Below are 20908 nucleotides of genomic sequence, written 5' to 3'. Positions count from 1 at the left end.
CGCAAGCCCAACAAACCCCTAGTATACAGTTGCCAACATATAGATATAATTTATTTCATTAATCTTTTGCGGGGGGGGGGGGGGGGGGGGGGGGGGGGGCGGGGAAACAAAATTAATAGTACGCTAGAGTGACTGACAGTTATGTGATGTGACTATTCATTACTAATAAGCTATATTTCTTTCCTTTCTTTCTCTCTTTCACTGATTGGTAAAATAAATATGTTAAGCACTAGGCTTTTTAACCAATACATACACTATAAGGGCTCACCCTTCAAATTATATATTTAGAATAGACTAATTCCAACCCCCCCCCCCCCCGCCATTGTGTTAACAAAGCTACACAAGGGCGGGGGGGGGGGGAGAGGTGGTCATGATGACCGTTGGAAACATTAGAATAGGGACGTAAGACAATAGGTACAACCTAAACACCAAACTAGGATTACACACAGACAACATGCTCACCGCAACAGTACACAGGATGCATTGATTAATGATAACAATGCATCCGCCCCACATTTTAATGGCCCAGCACGTGCTCTAATAAGGAACCGGACAAAAGAATACCGGTTCCGAGTACACAATTGCAATGCACCCGGGGGAGGCCGAACAAAAGAATATCGGCCGCCCCTACCCAATCCCCAAATACTTGCTGCTGGGAAATGTACTTGGTGTCACTGAGGAGGAAACTGAAGACCAAACCAACATCAGCACTTCGACCACCCCGGAACAAATCGCCTTACCTGCCAGTGTCTACACAATTGCACGAGTCTCCTCTGGGTTGTCATGCCACGACCAGAAGAGGTCAGGTCCTTATCAGGACCCTACGGACAACCTAGGGAGACAACCAGCATCATGAAGGTCGATAAGTAACGAGCTACTCTAGACTCACTAACGAGCTACATTCGATTCAAAACCTATACTAGCTCATTCATTTACCTTTCGGCCGACCGTTCAAAATTGCGCCAAAATTACTCAACAAAAACTGCGCACCATTTTCTCTTTGGCTTAAAATGGCTCCACTCAAAATTCCATAGCACCACCACCACCCCCACCCGCCTGCTACCGATTCAATCGGACTGCTGGTGCTCCCTTGCACCTGCCAGTGCAGGCGGTCCCTCCTTCCCCACCTGCCCCCACCTTTCCTGTCATGGACAGAGGAGCCGGCCAAGGCCGGCTCCTGTGCCCCAGACAGGCGTGCGCTACAACAGCTTGTTCTGAATGTGCACGTGAAACCCTATGACCTGACCTGACCTGTGATATCCTGTCTGTGGGATGGTACATATAAACGATCCCTTGCTAAAAAATAAATGTAGCGAGTTTCCAAGGCGCGTGTGCGGGGATATCAGCGGGGTTGGGGTTATAGACTGTGTTGAGCGAAGTTTATATGCGGCCATGCTCCCCCCCAAAATACATTTCAATTTTTTTAAGCTTGGGCAAGTAAGGGTTTCGACCTCCAATACCCTCCCTCTGCACGTGCACCCGATTCCTCTCTAAGATTATATGTCAAAATTACCAAATGTTAGACATCCAACAGCAGATGGAAGGAAGGATAGGATATGTTTTATTTAACGACGTACTCAAAACATTTTATTTACGGTTGTATGGGGTCGGATGATTATTAAATCAATATGCTTTATCTTTGATGTCGTGTTTTGCCGAGCTATGGCGGCACAGGCGACGAATCAAGCGTATACGTTTGACGATATCCGTTCATAGCGAACACACACGACTTTTTTAAAAGTGCATTTGAGCTTGTATTTCACATATTTGTACATGATGTATAATTTAATATGGTAACCAGAGAATGTAACTTTAATTTTCTTCTTCTTTATTTTTACAATCCTTCTCCAAACCTCCCCCAAAGTTCCCTTGGTATTCCACCTCATGTCACTGGGGCCCCCTAAATGGATTTTCTGGATCCGCCACTGCTGTGTTCTAGTGGTGTTGTTAAAGAAAACAAACTTTATATTCTATGAGTAGATAAACAAATGGGTATCTCCGTGAAATGGAGGAAAATACGAAAAGAGCGTAATAACATTTAAAAATTGGTTTATAAATAAACTTTTCACGTGGAAATTATTGCACTGTAAATAGTCCAAAAAACAAGTATTTATTACCAAGTATAAGTTTGACAACAGTGGTGTAGGTCCATTTATGATTAGTTTAATCATATTTAGCATTTTTAATAAAATATTTGGTGGTAATTTATCGTAATTATGGAAAAGTCTATGTTATTGACTCGATCTGAGGGTTGTTATAGTTGACTTATCTCCCTTTGTTAATAATTGTTGCGTATGGATATTTTTAATTTTTTATTAAATTTAAAAAATAAATAAAAGAATTTTAACATTCTATAGTTTTGACTGAATAGTTCTGAAACTTGTTACTATGATTCTCTGGGGCAGCTTTCACAAATAATAGATATCTTGTAGTTTGGTTTATTTTATTTAGTTTTTAATTTAAAACAAACATTTTTTTCTCTCTCCTTCACTGGCTTCAGATTTAAATAGATATTTACCTCCACTATGACATTCATCAACAGCAGAGCCATATATTGGTGCACATAGTAAATTTTAGGGAGTGGCATTTTAATTTAAATTTTTTATTATTTTTATTTTTTTAGCTGCATGAAATTCCATATTCCAATTTATACTACTAGTAGTCAATGGAATTTACTATGTTATTTATTTTTGAGCAGATTAATTTCTAAACTGCACACTAAATACTATTGTTTTCTTTCCAGAACACTTTTGCTTTTGTTCATACAAAATATTTTTGTTGGAGGATATGGGACGTACCAACTTAGCCCGACTATTCTGCCGTTCAAGAGCTAGACAAACATTTGTACAGTTATGATCGCTCTCTTAGTCGGAGATTACTCTATGTCATGTATCTAAAAATTATAAAAATATACCTATTAATTTACAAGCTTTTAGTGTACATAATTTTACTCTTCCTACCCTTTGGCGAAAACCCTGCAAGTACAAATGTTCGTTAATGTCTTTAAAATTAAATAAATAGAGGATATTTCATGTTTTTTGTCAAATATGATTTATATCTCATCGAGTGAAGTTTGCAATCATATCTTACGAGTTGCGTTTGCGTGACGAGTGATATGATTGCAAACTAAAAGAGATGAGATATAAATCATTCTTTCCAGAACACTTTTACTTTTGTTAATACAAAATATTTTTGTTGGAGGATATGGCACGTACTAGCTTAGCCCGACTATTCTGTCGTTTGAGAGCTAGACAAACATTTGTACAGTTATGATCGCTCTCTTAGTCCGAGATTACTCTATGTCATGTATCTAAAAATTATAAAAATATACCTATTAATTTCCAAACTTTTAGCCTACATAATTTTACTCTTCCTACCCTTTGGCAAAAACCCTGCAAGTACAAATGTCCGTTAATGTCTTTAAAATTAAATAAACCGAGAATATATTTTTTTTGGGTCAAATATGATTTATATCTCATCGAGTGAAGTTTGCAATCGTATCTCACGAGTCACGCTTGTGCGACGAGTGCAATATGATTGCAAACTTCAAGAGATGAGATATAAATCATATTTGACAAAAAACATGAAATTTTCTGTTTATTATATAACTTTTGGCAATTTACCTTTAGTTCTGGCTTTCTTAGTGAAGATAACACTTTCTACAGTGACGATAACACATTGTAGAGTGCTCTCTAAAATGTGTTATCGTCACTGTGTGACTGATAACACTTTTATTTCACTGATATTTTAAGATATTTCAATAAATGTTATATAATAAATGGTAATATCAAGTAATATTATTTTAAATGTATTTTTCAGATTACTACACTAAGGTACTACTAACCAAGGCCATGCCGTTGAATCTGTTTGTGACACAAGTTAGCCTGGTTTTAGCAATCCTGTTACCACAGGTTTGCTTTGCTACGTTGTCTCAGAGTGATCGAAGCAAAAAGAAGCAGAAGAACGTCAAGGTTATGTCAAAGTTTCCTTTCGTTAACAAGGTGTCATTGGGCCAGGATGTAGCACAGTGGTAGAGCATGTCATGCAAAGCAGTCTTTGCCATCACCAATCTGATTAAAATTACCTCTACTGGTTTACCAATAGATCTGACAGCAATACGTGGACTCCCATGTCCAGGTGACATTTCATCTATAAATAATTTAAATATCAACCAATTACACTTCGCCTTTTATAGCATACAAATTCTAAAAATATCAGGCGAGACTATTTTTGTATGCCTTCGGCATAATCCCAAATGTTTTCAAATTCTTTTTAAATCGCTGGTATGATTTTGCAAGTAAGGTTTTGATTGGTCGAATGAAAGGTAATTTGGACATGAGCTCTACAATGGGGTGCTGTTAGACCCACAGGTAATAGTAATTAACCAGTGGAGCTAATTTTAATCAGATTGCATCATCACTCTCCTGAAATGGTGCTATATGAGTTACCACATAAAGTTTTAAATCAAAAACTATTAAAAATGTTATTTCAAGGCAAATAAATTGCCATTTTTGAGAAGACTAAAGAATTGAAAGACCAACCTCCCTTAATGTATTCAGACGTTTTCCAATCCAAACCAGTACCACATAGCTGAAAGGCTTTGGTATGTACTGTTACGTTTGTGTGAAAATGCACATAAAAGATGTCTTGCTGCATTTTTATTAGGAATAGCCTGTGTGGCAGCACTACATGCAGGTTTCTTTTCTCCGTCTTGCTTGACCAAGTGTCGGCCATCAGTGCTTGAAATGGCAGTGAAAAGCAGTGAGGTTTTTAGTCCTATCAGGTGCAAAAGTAATTCACCTGCTTAAACCACAAAAACAATTGCAGGTCATTTTGAAGAGGCCGATGTATGTACGATGATTTTATCTGCTTTTTATTTTGTGATTCTGTTATATTTTAATTCCATGATGTTCTAAACTACGTTGCACATCTCAGAGATCCTCATTTTTCACACACTACAGTATCTCAAACCCTCCACAACACCCCATGCTATTTTATTTGCAGCAGATCATATTTAGTTTTTTACAAGAACATATATTTCTTTAGGCCTGCTATTTTAAAAACATAACAGCAGGCCATATTTTACTTCCAGTTTCAAGCCCTGGCCATATGGTACCAGTAGTTGTTACACACCACAGCGGTAGTTTTAAAACATGCTGAGTAGTCAAGGTCATTAAGCAAATATTCCTTTCCTTTTTCACGTACCTTTACAAAATGTTTGTTTTGTTTAACGACACCACTAGAGCACATTGATATATTAATCATCGGTTATTGGATGACAAACATATGGTAATTTTGACATACAGTCTTAAAAAGGAAACCCGTTGAATGTTTTCATTAGTAGCAAGAGATCTATTATATGCACCATCCCATACACAGAATAGTACATACCATGGTATTTAATATACCAGTCGTGGGACACTGGCTAGAGCAAGAAATAGCTCAATAGGTCCACCGACGGGGATCGATCCCATACCGACCACGCATCAGGTGAGTGCTTTACCACTGGGGAGTGGGGACTCACATAGGTTCCGTGACAAGGTATCTTTTATATGCACCATCCCATAGACAGGATAGCACATACCACAGAATTTGAAATACCAGTTGTGGTGCACTGGCTGGAGTGAGAAATAGTCCAATGGGTCCACCGACGGGGATCGATCCCAGACCGACCACGCATCAGACGAGTGCTTTACCACTGGTCTACGCCCCATCCCTACATTTACAAAGTAAAAAAGGCAAGATGTACTTGTAGGTATTGCCTTTCTAATGGCAGCAACTTTTGTGTTAAACTTTCACTTTCAGATCAGTTTGTTACAAACTATAAATCATTAGGTCAATGAAACTTAATTTGTAGAAAACCGGCCTCGGTGGTTAGGCCATCGGTCTACAGGCTGGTAGGTACTGGGTTCAGATACCAGTCGAGGCATGGGATTTTTAATCCAGATACAGACTCCAAACCCTGAGTGAGTGCTCCGCAAGGCTCAATGGGTAGGTGTAAACCACTTGCACCGACCAGTGATCCATAACCTGGTTCAACAACAGCCATGGTTTGTGCTATCCTGCCTGTGGGAAGTGCAAATAAAAGATCCCTTGCGGCCTGTCGTAAAAAAGTAGCCTATGTGGCGACAGCGGGTTTCCTCTAAAAAAACAGTGTCAGAATGACCATATGTTTGATGTCCAATAGCCGATGATAAGATAAAAAATCAATGTGCTCTAGTGGCGTCGTTAAATAAAACAAACTTTACTTTTTTTTAAATTTGTAGAGCTTTGCACCCGTGGATGTTAATCAAAGTGCGCCAAAATTTGTTTATAGCTGGCAAAACATTTAATTCCACAATAGATTACGTCTGAGTAACTCTCCATTCCTAAAAAATAATGGAGACTGCCCATTAGGGCTGAGTCACATTATTTTTCAGGAATGGAGAGTTACGAAGATATTCCACTACTTAAAATGCACCACTAAATAATAATATTATGTGAATATATGTTAGTATGGATTTAATACGAATGATTTTGGTGGGTTAATTAAGTAGGGTTTCATCTCTCCATTACTGAAAAATAATGAGACAATACTGTGACTTTGCAGGTGTATTTTAAATGCAGGTAAAGACCTTAATTTTGATTCTTTGGTTTGCTCACAAGCAAATACCTTACTGAAGATCATACTTTATTTACTCACAGGTCAAGACCTCCGTGAAGAACGTGTTTGACCGTGGACTTGTCTCTGAAAATGTGAAGTTGAAAGACATTGTGAGCGAACACTTCTCCTACAGTGAACTGGAGGTGGAGGTTAAAAACTTCCCCTCTCCCACATTGGCATTTGTCACACCAGTAAGTTAATGAGTTACCCAACTGTTTATTTATTTTTGCAATTTGAATATGGTGCAACCTCTACAATTAAGAAAATGTCTGGCAGTATAGTCTACAGCAAAAAAAGTGTCGTAGAAACTTAAAAACTTCATGGCTATCTCCACGGCATTATGTCGATCCATCCATCCGTCCATTCTGTCTGTCCATCCATCTATCTATCCATGCATCACCCATCAGTCTGTCCATCCATTCATCCATCTGTCCGTCTGTCAATTGCCGATCCAATTTATCATTCATCCATCCATTCATTCATCTGTCCATCCATGCATCACCCATCAGTCTGTCCATCCGTCCATCTATCCATCCTGCCGTCTGTCAATTGCCCATCCAATTCATCATTCATCCATCTATTCATTCATCTGTCTATCTATGCATCACCCATCAGTCTGTCCATCCGTCCATCCATCCATCCGTCCGTCTGTCAATTGCCCATCCATTTCATCATTCATCCATCCATTCATTCATCTGTCCATTCATATATCATCCATCAGTCTGTCCATCCATCCATTCATCTGTAAATTGCCCATCTAGTTCATCATTCATCCATCTATTCATTTATCTATTCATCTATTCGTCTGTCCATCCAGCCAGCCAGCCAGCCATCCAAAATTAAAAGTTGTCCAATTTATGTGAACAGATTACATACTAATCAGTATTTGACAGTGGTGTTCCTGTCTCCCAACAACTTGCAGCCAATAGCCATATGTTCATTTCATTTCATCTTATTTTCATGCTTATATCCAATTAAGGTTCAAGCATGCTGTCCTGGGCATACACCTCAGCTATCTGGGCTGTCTGTCCAAGACAGTGAGTTAGTTGTTAGTGGTTGGTTGTTAGTGAGAGATAAGAGGGTGTAGTGGTCTTATACCTACTGACTTGAGTCGTTAAAACTCGTTCTGGGTAGGAGCCGGTACCGGGCTGCGAACCCTGTACCTACCAACCTTATGTTTGATGGCTTAACCACAGTGCCACCAAGACCGGTAGTCATATGTATTTTGTTAACACTACTTATACATGAATTGTAACGACACTATCACTCCTCTATTGTTCTTTGTCATGTCAGAGGTAATATATGTATATATAGGCAGTCTTTTAAATGGTGACCAGCCTCGGTGGTGTTGTGGTTAAGCTATTAGACATAAGGCTGGTAGCTACTGGGTTCGCAGCGCAGTACTGGCTCCTTCCCAGAGCGAGTTTTAACGACTCAATGGGTAGGTGTATGTCCACTACACACTTCTCTCTCGCTAACCACTAACAACTAACTCTCCGTCTTGGACAAACAGCTCAGATAGCTGAGGTGTGTGTGTGCCCAGGACAGCATGTTTGAAATTAAACTGAATATAAGCAAGAAAATAACTTGAAATGAAATAAATTTAAATGTATTTATTTGTGTATTCCACATTTCACTTGCTTGCAGTGGAATAATCATGGTTATGATATTGCAAAGATATTTGGGAAGAAGTTTAACTTTGTGTCTCCAGTGTGGCTACAGGTAAAGAAGAAACCTGGTGGAGCTTTTGTCATCCAAGGTGGCCATGATGTTGATAAAGGTACAGACACTGCTTTTGCTCTTTTTTAATAAGTGTGTACACAGAGAATAGAGGGGATGATTTTCCGTTTCAGATTTTGCCACATTCCGTTTCAGATTTTTGTAAATTCCGTTTTTTTCCGTTTTTGTCTTCAGTTAGTGTCATGTTTCATTGTTATGAACTATATACATTTGTTTTATTGTTCCAGCTCTGAGCTGGTTTGCTATTGCTATTTTTTGTAAATACCTGTAAAAAACCCAATTTTGAAACAAACTTAAAAAACAAAAAGAAGTGTATAAACCGCACCACTTGGTTCCCACCTTCATCCGTAAATAAACTGCACCTTTAAATAAGCCGCGGTTAAAACAAAGCCACAAACTTAATTACGGTTAATTATTATTTGTATTTAATAATAAAGAGATCCATTCTCCTTTAAATTCACACAATAAATAATTGTTGATTGTGTGGCTTTCAGTTTCATTTCATTTGATGGATTATGGGTAAGTTTTATTTGTAAACAAAACACACCGTTGACAAAGCCCGCTATTTTCACGAAAATATGTATAATTAAATAAATAGATGACAACATTTTATTAGTTCCAGTATGATTACAAAGTGTGAACAAAAAACAAAAAAAAGGGCACACGTAAGAATTACTAGTACTCACTGGATTACACATGTATAATCCAGTGAGTACTAGTAATTCTTACATGTAGTTAGGTTACAGAGCAACAATGTGTAATCGAGTGAGTACTAGTAATTTTTACGTGTGCCCGGTTGTTTTGGGGGGTTTTTGGTTCACGCTTTGTAATCATACTGGAACTAATAAAATGTTGTCATGTATTTATTTATTTATACATATTTTTTGGTAACCTAACTAGCTTGCCGTGTGCACAAATTACATATTCAAACGAGGTCGGGTCAATCTGGATATAGGCCAGTGGTAGTAAACCGAAACTAAGCACTGTTCTGTCGATTGTTTAAAGTTTCGACATTATTTTATAACTTTAAAAAAATATATATTTGCCTAGAATTATATATTCAGAGCTGGTTTAAAGATCAGCGGGGCCTGTAGCACAAATAATAGCTGGGCCCAATTCCCAAGATATATATTTTGCAACCCCCTCGTGGAGAGGAAAAAATTACCTGGGGAAAATGTACACAATGCCGAACCACAGGGTCTGTAGCACGTGCTACATGTGTTACAATAATAAACCGGTGAGAAGAAAAGTAAAATGCTATTTTTGTGTGCAATTTAGAAAACAATCGGTTCAGAAATAAATAACTTGTAGTAAATTCCGTAGCATGAAAAAAGGTGTTCCCCGTGGGACGGACTATAAATGTGAAATGTTTTCCTACAGATTAACGAATATGCCCGAAGTTTTACGAAATTACTTTTTCCAACGAAAGCATTGTGTAAGTTGGCTATGCTTTTGAATCGTAATAAGTATTATTGAAAAATATCGAAATTGAACGTACTAGAAATCTTATTATATAATCAACATTCTAAAATTGTATTAGTACATGTTTATTTTTATATTTCAAGTTAAATTTCACTGTATAAAGTGACATGGGTAAACAGTCACATGCTTTGTTGCAAGCGTATGGCAATTAAGCGTAACTTCCAAGAATTAACAGTTCTGAAAATATTTAGGCATACAGTGCACTCCATGAAAGTTAGCATACCAAAACACTATGTGTATATTATCAATATTGAATCTTAAAACTACCAAAAATATTTATTATGGTGCTTGAACCAGAAATACAACTTTTGAAGGTTATTTTTAAAAAATCGCAAATTCCGTTTCAGTTACTAAATTCCGCGATTCCGTCCATTTTTTCGTGATCGCGGAAAATCATCCCCTCTAAGAGAATGAAGGAAGGAAATGTTTTATTTAACGATGCACCAACACATTTTATTTACGGTTATATGGCGTCAGACATGTTGTTAAGGACCACACAGATCTTGAGGGAAGAAACCTGCTGTCGCCACTTCATGGGCTACTCTTTTCAATTAGCAGCAAGGGATATTTTATATGCACCATCCCATAGACAGGATAGCACATACCACAGCCTTTGTTACACCAGTTGTGGAGCACTGGCTGGAACAAGAAATAGCCCAATGGGTCCACCAATGGGGATCGATCCTAGATCGACCGTGCATCAAGCGAATGCTTTACCACTGGGCTACGTCCCACCCTGTACATAGAGAATTCTTTTTTAATGTGGAAACTATCAACAGAGTCTGTGTTATTCAGTATTTGTCGAGGCTCTGCCAAGACAAGTATCAATTAACTAGATGTGGAAACTATCAACAGTCTATGTTATTCAGTATTTGTCGAGGCTCTGCCAAGACAAGTATCAATTAACTAGATGTGGAAACTATCAACAGAGTCTATGTTATTCAGTATTTGTCGAGGCTCTGCCAAGACAAGTATCAATTAACTAGATGTGGAAACTATCAACAGAGTCTATGTTATTCAGTATTTGTCGAGGCTCTGCCAAGACAACTATTAATTAACTAGATGTGGTTGATATTTCAGATATAAAAGAACATGAGTAGCAACTTCTATTTATCCTTTAACACTTCGAAAATAACTTGTTAATTCGAATTTAGTAAATCAGCATTCAGAAGTCACTGTCATTAGTGTTAGCACAAAATTAATGTGGTTGGACATTACATACTTTAACGAAATCTTATCAAAATGATACACTCAGGTATACAGGACTTATAGGCTGTAAATAAATGACCCATTGACAGCAAAACATTATTTAAAATTAGAACTGGGTTAACAATGGTAAATATTAAATGGGTTTATGATGTGGATATTATTGGTAAGTTATAGGATAAATAGCTACATGTAGATGTTAATTTGTTGTGTAATTTGGGTAAAGTTTTCCTTATTACTTGCTTCCGTAGGCTTCTATTATTATATTTGATATATGCCACGCAAGGTTTTTATCCCCGCCTAAAGTCAGGCGCAGACAAGCGTTAAAAAATGCAGCGACATCTGCAACTCATATACGCCTACTTGCATCATGTCAATATTTAACCAGCGATGAATCGAGGAGTTCTGTATATATTTTTTTCAGCCATGTGACATAATCATGTGACATGTACAAAATGGCAGCGTACATTACGATCATGCTTTGCAGAAAATATTCAGTTAACTTTCAAAAACGGAAAGTGAAAACAAATGATACATTGAAAACAAATTATGAAGCCGAAAAGATGGTGCCACATATTGTGTTATTGATTTTATGTACACCGAAGTACTGTACCAGCCATTTGTAATTTTTTAGCAATTTCTCCATGTGTCATCGCCTTGAAAATCCTGTAAGTGTGCTCTGTGTATTAACTTGGTACAGAGATATTGTTAAAAAGGCAGAGCGTCTAGATTATGGTATTCCCACTCCCATGGCTAGTGATATTCAATATTGGGCTAGTAAATAACTACTGTTGCCATGCCCAAAGGCTAGTGAAAACAAATATTGTCAAATGTTGCAGTTAAGTCTTATTTTGTAAATATGAATATCCTGACCCCATCCCAGCCCCCAATGCTAGTGTTTTTAAGCTTTATCTCCTTCTTCAGGTGAAATATCTGATTGTTACTATTATTTAGTAAAATTGTATTAATTTAAAGTAAAGTATGGCTAGTGAATTTTTAATCGTGGCTAGTAAAAAAATGTAATCACTGATCCCTTGGCTAGTGGATTTCACAAACATTCTAGAAGCCCTGAAAAAGGACTTAGGTTTTTTTTGTATCCTCATGATGTCTGTGGATGGCTTCATTTTGAAAGCTCTTGACAGACGATTGGTTCATCTAAAAATCTCAGTGCAATTCAGATTGGCACACACGGCCAAACCTGTTGATAATACCAAGTTCAGGTTGAAATGGAGAATGCAGAATGATAAACTTGGTTTAATAAACTCGGGATTTAAAAATGTATAAATTTTTTAATTTATTCAGAAATGGTTGCTTTCAAACAAAATAATGATAGCGAATTTGGAAAAATTTCCAGATATTTGGCATTAATTCCAGAATTCTGGATATGGGTTAAAAATTGGTCGCCCTGCCATTTTCAGTCGGATCTGTCTCAAGACGGATGAGTACATCCATTCAATATCAAACATGTTTAATTTCTGGAAATGCACCGCAGCGTTAAAAATGCAACACAGTCACAACGCAGGGTAGTCACATCGACGCATGGAATAGCCTACAACAGTTTTGTAATCTTGTAATGCAGGGTAGTCACAATGACGCATGGAATAGTCTACAACAGTTTTATGATATATTGTAACGCTAAGATAACTTTGCTATACTTGAAATGTTTTCCAGTACATCTGTTCATACATGATTGTTGACATCCAGTAGCTGATGATTAATAAATCAATGTGCTCTAGTGGTGTTGTTAAACAAAACAAACTTTAACATGTACATGATTGTGTATTGTTTTCTTTGCAGGCTGGTTGAGTGATGTGACTAAAGGAAGACAGGTAAAAGTGGGTGAGTTAGTCACATTTCTTATGATTACATGACTCGCACAATGTCTGACTATTTAATGCAAGATACTGACTTATGTTTCAGTTCCACATACTGATTTATGTTTCAGTTCCACATACTGACTTATATAATGTCTCATGTTTCAGTTCCACTTACTGACTTACATTATGTCTTATGTTTCAGTTCCACATACTGACTTGCACAATGTCTTATGTTTCAGTTCCACAAACTGACTTACACAATGTCTTATGTTTCAGTTCCACATACTGACTTACAATGTCTTATGTTTCAGTTCCACATACTGACTTACACAATGTCTTATGTTTCAGTTCCACATACTGACTTACACAGTGTCTTATGTTTCAGTTTCACATACTGACTTACACAATGTCTTATGTTTCAGTTCCACATACTTACTTACACAGTGTCTTATCATTCAATTCCACATACTGACTTACACAATGTCTTATGTTTCAGTTCCACATTCTGACTTACACATTGTCTTATGTTTCAGTTCCACATACTGACTTACAGTGTCTTATGTTTCAGTTCCACATACTGACTTACACAATGTCTTATGTTTCAGTTCCACTTACTGACTTAAAGTGTCTTAAGTTTCAGTTCCACATTCTGATTTACACAATGTCTTATGTTTCAGTTCCACTTACTTACAGTGTCTTATGTTTCAGTTCCACTTACTGACTTACACAATGTCTTATGTTTTAGTTCCACTTACTGACTTATACAATGTCTTATGTTTCAGTTCCACTTACTGACTTACACAATATCTTATGTTTCAGTTCCACATACTGACTTACAGTGTCTTATGTTTCAGTTCCACATACTGACTTACAGTGTCTTGTTTCAGTTCCACATACTGACTTACACAATGTTTTATGTTTCAGTTCCACATACTGACTTACACAGTGTCTTATGTTTCAGTTCCACATACTGACTTACACAGTGTCTTATGTTTCAGTTTCACATACTGACTTACACAATGTCTTATGTTTCAGTTCCACATACTGACTTACACAGTGTCTTATCTTTCAATTCCACATACTGACTTACACAATGTCTTATGTTTCAGTTCCACATTCTGACTTACACATTGTCTTATGTTTCAGTTCCACATACTGACTTACAGTGTCTTATGTTTCAGTTCCACATACTGACTTACACAATGTCTTATGTTTCAGTTCCACTTACTGACTTAAAGTGTCTTAAGTTTCAGTTCCACATTCTGATTTACGCAATGTCTTATGTTTCAGTTCCACTTACTTACAGTGTCTTATGTTTCAGTTCCACTTACTGACTTACACAATGTCTTATGTTTTAGTTCCACTTACTGACTTACACAATGTCTTATGTTTCAGTTCCACTTACTGACTTACAGTGTCTTATGTTTCAGTTCCACATACTGACTTACACAGTGTTTTATGTTTCAGTTCCACATACTGACTTACAGTCTCTTGTTTCAGTTCCACATACTGACTTACACAATGTCTTATGTTTCAGTTCCACATACTGACTTACACAGTGTCTTATGTTTCAGTTCCACATACTGACTTACAGGGTCTTGTTTCAGTTCCACATACTGACTTACACAGTGTCTTACGTTTCAGTTCCACATACTGACTTACACAATGTCTTATGTTTCAGTTCCACTTACTGACTTACACAATGTCTTATGTTTCAGTTCCACATACTGACTTACACAGTGTCTTATGTTTCAGTTCCACTTACTGACTTACACAGTGTCTTACGTTTCAGTTCCACATTCTGACTTACACAGTGTCTTACGTTTCAGTTCCACATACTGACTTACATGTACACAATGGCTTATGTTTTAGTTCTACATACTGACCTACACAGTGTCTTATGTTTCAGTTCCGCATACTGACTTACACAGTGTCTTATGTTTCAGTTCCACGTATTCTCTTTGACGGGTGGTCCAGTCAAGATTATAAAGAAGTGTTCAGCAGTGAGGACTCTATAGAGGACTGTATTTATGCAATCCTCTCATTTGTCAAGGTAACCAGCCTGTACAGTGATATACACCATGTCATGTCAGTGTTATATATAACCTCATACATGCACATAGGTCAACATTGTTTTTTCCATTAGTAGCAAGGGACCTTTTATATGCACCATCCCACAGACAGGATAGCACATACCATGGCCTTTGATATACCAGTCACAGGGGCGGCACAGTGTAAAAAATAGTGGTACAGCTTGTGGTTGCCAGACTTGCCTTTCAAATTACTTGTAAGGACATTTTCACAGATATGGCAAGTATAACACACACACACACACACACACACAGTGGTACGGCCATGCTGTACCTTTTTGAAAAGTGGTATGGCCATGGCCGCCGCCCCTGAGTCGCGGTGCACTGGCTGGAACAAGAAATAATCTAATGGGTCTGTAAGTTTAGGGGCGGGATCTAGCTCAGTCAGTAGAGCACTTGCCTGGGCTGGTGTCTTGGTCACAGGATCAAACACACTTGCTGGAACCATTCTCTTTGGGGTTTTACACATCTTAACCTGTGTCTCACAACTGGAATATATCAAAGACAGTGTCCGAGATTAACATTTTTTGGCCAGTATCCCAGTTGGATACTAACATTTCAAAATCTGGTATCCCACCTGAGAATTTAGTATTATATGGCATCCTGGTGGGATACTGGGCTCTTGAAGTCTGGTATCCAAAATTAAATTCTGGTATCCCCGGGATATCGGGATACTGTTAATCTCGAACACTGAAAGATCATCATGGTATGTGCTGTCCTGTTGGAACAAGCATATAATCTATTTAAAAATCCCACGCTGCCAATGGTGAAAAGTTACTAAATGTTTGACATCCATTAGCCAGTGATTATTAAGTTGCGTGTCATCACGGTTCAAAATACTGTTGTTCTGATTTGTGCCAGTCAATATCGCCACTGGCAGACAGATTTTTTAAATGTTTATATTCACATTAGTTTTGAGTCAATCATGTTTGGTTCACCAAGTATTGATTCAAGCTGGTGTAACAGCCCAAAATATACCCACAGCCAAACTATACCCGGGGTTAAAGTGGGCTAGCCTGTTTTATACCACTAACCCTAACCCTATATTACTAACCTGTATACAAAATAAATAAATAAATAATAATAAACGCTATAAAAGAAAAGCAACTATTGCTTTCATAAAAATAAAACTATCACATTCATTTTAGAAGATATTTCGATATTCTCTAGCCCAAAATACGTAAATTATGATGGAAAAAACCCCTCTGGACATTGAAATACAGACTAGAGAGGTATATTCTGGGCTAGCCTGTTTTATACCCCGGGGTATATTCTCAGCTAGTCCAGTTTATACCCTGGGTATAGTTTGGGGGGGGGGGGGGGGGTCTATTTTGGGCTATTACACCAGCATTAGGAAAAAAATTGCGAGTTTCCTCTGATGACTACGAGTCAGAATTACCAACTGTTTGACATCCGATAGCTGATGATTAATTATTCAATGTGCTCTAAACAAACTTTATCTTTAACTGAGTTTCCGATAGGATTGTTTGGTAACTTACTGAATTTGATATTTCGTTCCTTGTTTTAATTATTGTTTCCAATATTCTATATCTTTTTAGGCTAAAAAGTTTTCTGGAATTGTTGTAGAAATCTGGTCCCAGCTTGGAGGACACATGAAAGAGTTCGTATATCCATGAGTTTTATTTTGCTACATATTTACCTCTCTTAAAGGGACATACCCTAGTTTTTAAACACTAAGGTATATTTTTTATTATTACAGCCTTCTTTGATAACTGAAATCATACTTTACTTAGATTTTATGGTTTAGATTATTAATTTCTGTACTCGGAATTGTTTTTGGTCATCCTGGTGGTTTTAATATCACAAAATGCATTTTTCATATTTTTAAAAACGCACATGCGTCTGAGAAGAAACAGTTATGGAGTCGAATTTTAGTCTATTTTTAGAGGGTATTTCACCATTTCAAAGTCACAGACTCATGTTTCACTCAGTTGTAACTTTATCCAAATGTGTTTTAGGTTTGTAGATTAACTACACGTAGTGTTAATTTTCACGGGTTGAAACTAGGGTACGTCCCTTTAAAAGGATTATACATTTTCTGTTTTGGTTATCCCGGAAATACCACTTGAAATAAACACATATATAAAAAACATTGCTCTGGTAATATTGTAATGACTGACTGGTATGCTGAATCATTTAGTAAGATCAATGATGTCATATAATGATGCTAGCTGGGGTGACGTAACTCACCCTCTTGCTGTTCGCCATTACTTCATTACGGTTAGAACAGCTGACCTCTGTGTAATATTGTACACGGCTTGAAAAACTTCACGTCTGTAGCGACAGCCACACCACACAAGTTTAGCAGACGTTACAATATTAAACAATGTAAACAAATTAAAGCCGCACGCCCTAGTTCCATCCAGCGAAAATAAATTATAATTTGGTTAATCTACAAACCTGTAACACTCTTAGATCACGTTTTTATCAAATGGAGTGAAAAAGCAGATAAATACCATGGGAATCCCCATGTCCCAATTGCTTGAAATAATTTTGAAAGTTAGTATTCTGATGTTACCGGTAGATGTCGCTCGAAGCACAACAATGCCTACGTCACGACAAATTTCACAGAGTGCGCACAGACTTGGGGTGTGTTCCTTTCACCTCTCCTGGACATGTTCCAACTGTTCTGTCCTGGTTGTATCCCCTCTCCAGATATCGTAGGATTTAGCAAAATTATTGGTTTTAAGGGTTTGTAACGTTTTGTATTGAGATACTTACTTGTCTGAACTTTATTGTTACTGAAAATGTTCACGAACTGTGAAGAAAAATTTCACAAATGAACAACAAGCAAACGACAACAAATTGAATGTTGATTGCGCGAACCGTGCACGAGAAAACAAACCGAACCAAAATGATAACGGTCACGTGGTATACCAACGTCAGTAACATTGAAATGGAAATATCCCCTCTAAAAATAGATTAGACCTTGTCTGCTCAACGTTTTTTTCTCAGAGGCCCGTGGCATTTTATGAAATACGAAAAATGCATTTTGTGGTATTACAAACACCAGGATTACCAGGATTACCAAAAAACACTTCAGGTGAATGGAAAAGTATATTCTAAATAATAAACGGTAAGTAAAGTGCAATTTTATTTGTGAAAAAATGGGTTTAATAGCGAAAAACAACGGCGTAATGGTTAACAACTAGGGCGTGTCCCTTTAATGCTCAAAGAGAGAAAACTTTTACCAAAGAGAAAGTCTTTTACTCTCACCCTCAGATATATGGAACAGAGCTACCCATGAAAGAACGCAGTGTAAGAAATTTCTATTTTACATGGGATATCATGCGCTTGCGTTTAACATGACGTCATTGGTAATATATGACATATTAATGTGAGATGGTGACGTTAGGTCATTAGACACAGTTTTGAATTAATATTTTGTTATTAAAACCTTCATTTTAAAATATATTTTGTTAATTTATAGTGTTAAATTTTATTTAACACATGAAACAAACACAGCAAATAGGATAGTTTAGTTTATTTATGATAAAATGGTCAAATAAATGAGTTACTTTTTTGTCTATCTTTGTCTATTTGTGTAAAATAATGGTTTATTTACCGAATGACTGAGAGAAAAAGACTCCATCATATGCAGTCATGTGGGATAGAAAAAATACACCCTTGGTGATGGAAATTTCAACCCTTGGACTCGGCAAGCCTCGTCCATTGTCGAAATTTTCATCACCTTGGGTGTACTTTTTCTATGCCACATAACCACATATGATGAAGTCTTATAATCATTCCCGGAGAAGGTGATCAGTTTGTAGGACTTGAACTTAATGATAGTACCGACGGCAATAGTCGCTGTTCCAATATGAATTGCTGTAGGTCAGATAAATCACCAATGGCAGCGTTTTGCTGCTGGATAAATATTATTGCCGTCTAAGTGATAAGGCGTGAAAATAAAACTTGTGGGTTTCCGGTTTCCCGACCGACCCTAATTTTACGCTGCGACCCTAAAAAAATCTTTTGCAGACAGGTTATATGCAGTATGTCAAGAACACGGTTTAAAAAAAAGAAAAGAAAAAAAAAAGTTCCTACCTACCTACCCTATTTTTTCCAGAGATGAAACCTGAAACACACATATTTTTTTTTTTGGCCTAATGTTTTTTGGGGTTTTTTCTCCATATTAGCTGCAATGGTTACTGTTTAAAATTGATGTTGGCAGGCTAAAAATTGCTGTCTGTGAGCATTTTGGCTCTGGCAAAAACATTTTAAAATTGCTCTTGCTAACAAAGTGTCAAGTTCGAATCCTAGTTGTAATGCTACTTTTTTCAGTTACTTTTTTATGAAATGATTAATTATTCAAGCCATTAGTTTGCTTCACTAGTCCGGGTAACAATATGTAAAACCTTTTTTCTCATTCTTTTAATAAGTTTCGGGCTTTTTGCTCGAACAGATGGCTAAATGTTTGAACAATACACCTCTTTCACATTCCACTGCGCATGTGCCCGTTGCGGGGAAATTCAAGGACGCAAACCGCGAACTCACGCGAGATCTCGCAAAAATAGACCTGTGGACAAGTTGGGGGGCATAGACAATGGGAGGCCATGCAATAGGAATGTGAATATCTCCATGATTAATTATTCTATCAGTAGGGAACTTGAAAATTCTGTCGACATCCAACAAGACTTATTGGAGACATTTGTGAATTATTGCTTATCACGAAGTAAAAAATATTTTGTTGTTAACACCCGACAAACCATCGGTTCGGATTCGTACGCAATAAATATTTGAATGGGCTGAAATAATATTAATATGTGCGCGCGTGTATGTATGTAGATATTTATTGTATTTAACATAATTTAAATATTTATAAAGCATTATACAGATAAATACATTCAGGATTCTTGTCGGGATTTCTTTTCAACAAGTCGGTATTTGGAATAAAATTAAATGATACATATGAAAGTTAAGCTATGGTATATAAAACATTAGAATCAGGCCCGTAGGAACGATATCTGGAGTTGGGGGAAGGAGAGGGGGCACAGTCTGTAGTGGAGGGACACAGTCTAGTTGGGGGGGGGGGGGGCAAAAGCCATATTTTAAACCGGGTTTATAAAAGTGGGGCTATAGTGTCCCCCCCCCCCCCCCCCCCCCCCAACTTCTTGGTTACTACAGACATGAGAATGGTCAGAAATGTAACTGTATTGCATATACAGCTATTTAAATTCGAAGCAAGATTATTTAACCTAAGAAAGATGTAAAATTTATTTATAACTGATTAGACTAGCCAACAGCTTGATAATATAACTGCAAACTCAGAATGGTCTCTTTATTATAAACACATGAGGGTTTATTATGCGCAGTCATAAGGGACTTCATTTGAATGTTTGAAGCAAACATATTAAGTACCATATCAGGCCCGTAGCCAGGGGGGATTGAGAGTTCCGCTCAAATGAAAACCAAAATCGGATTTAATATATAAAAGTCCTTGTCCCTAAATGACCTGGATAACGTAACAAGAACGTCTGTCTGAGGTTCCATTTGCTGAAAGTTCGATCCTCCTCAGTGGGCCCGTTTGATTATTTTCCGTCCCAACCAATGATCCATCAAAGGACGTCGTGTATGCTATTCTGTTTGTGGGATGTGAGAAGTATGCCATGTATCATTTATTATAAATACATTGGTACGACTGAAAACAATCGGTTTCTTGTCGTGGCTCTGTGACCAGGCCATTTTACATGCATAATGCAACTTGTTAACGTATATTTCGCAACAAAAGTTTGTGTATTATTCTCGAGTGTAACCGGCGTCATCTCATTGTTTGGCAATGATATATATATATATATATATATATATATATATATATATATATATATATGGGGACCCCACCTCCGTCTAAGGCTCCGCGCCTTTGGCACTCGCATTTGATGAGTTCCGTTTACCTGAAATTTTTCCCC

The 20908-nt window shown here is 37.3% G+C and overlaps 1 protein-coding gene across 4 annotated transcripts in view; it reads left to right on the top strand.

The window, feature by feature from the left end:
• The first annotated feature begins 2058 nt into the window (after positions 1–2058).
• The window catches only part of LOC121377535 (chitinase domain-containing protein 1-like), a 36441-nt gene continuing 17591 nt past the window's right edge, over positions 2059–20908 (top strand). The window contains exons 1-7 of one of the 4 annotated variants that reach the window (XM_041505570.1): positions 2059–2142; positions 3820–3971; positions 6685–6834; positions 8291–8423; positions 12869–12910; positions 14835–14941; positions 16538–16599. In XM_041505570.1, coding sequence (XP_041361504.1) covers positions 3852–3971; positions 6685–6834; positions 8291–8423; positions 12869–12910; positions 14835–14941; positions 16538–16599 — 614 coding nt within the window. In that variant the 5' untranslated portion in view covers positions 2059–2142; positions 3820–3851. Of the gene's footprint in view, positions 2143–2333; positions 2567–2586; positions 2990–3819; positions 3972–6684; positions 6835–8290; positions 8424–12868; positions 12911–14834; positions 14942–16537; positions 16600–20908 lie in introns of those variants that run through there. The other 3 variants (XM_041505572.1, XM_041505569.1, XM_041505571.1) reach the window with 3 other exon arrangements.

The sequence above is a fragment of the Gigantopelta aegis genome, chromosome 7 (assembly GCF_016097555.1).
Source record: "Gigantopelta aegis isolate Gae_Host chromosome 7, Gae_host_genome, whole genome shotgun sequence".
Taxonomy (NCBI): domain Eukaryota; kingdom Metazoa; phylum Mollusca; class Gastropoda; order Neomphalida; family Peltospiridae; genus Gigantopelta; species Gigantopelta aegis.
Note: the sequence above shows the minus strand (reverse complement) of the source record. Positions and strands in the feature narration are given on the sequence as shown.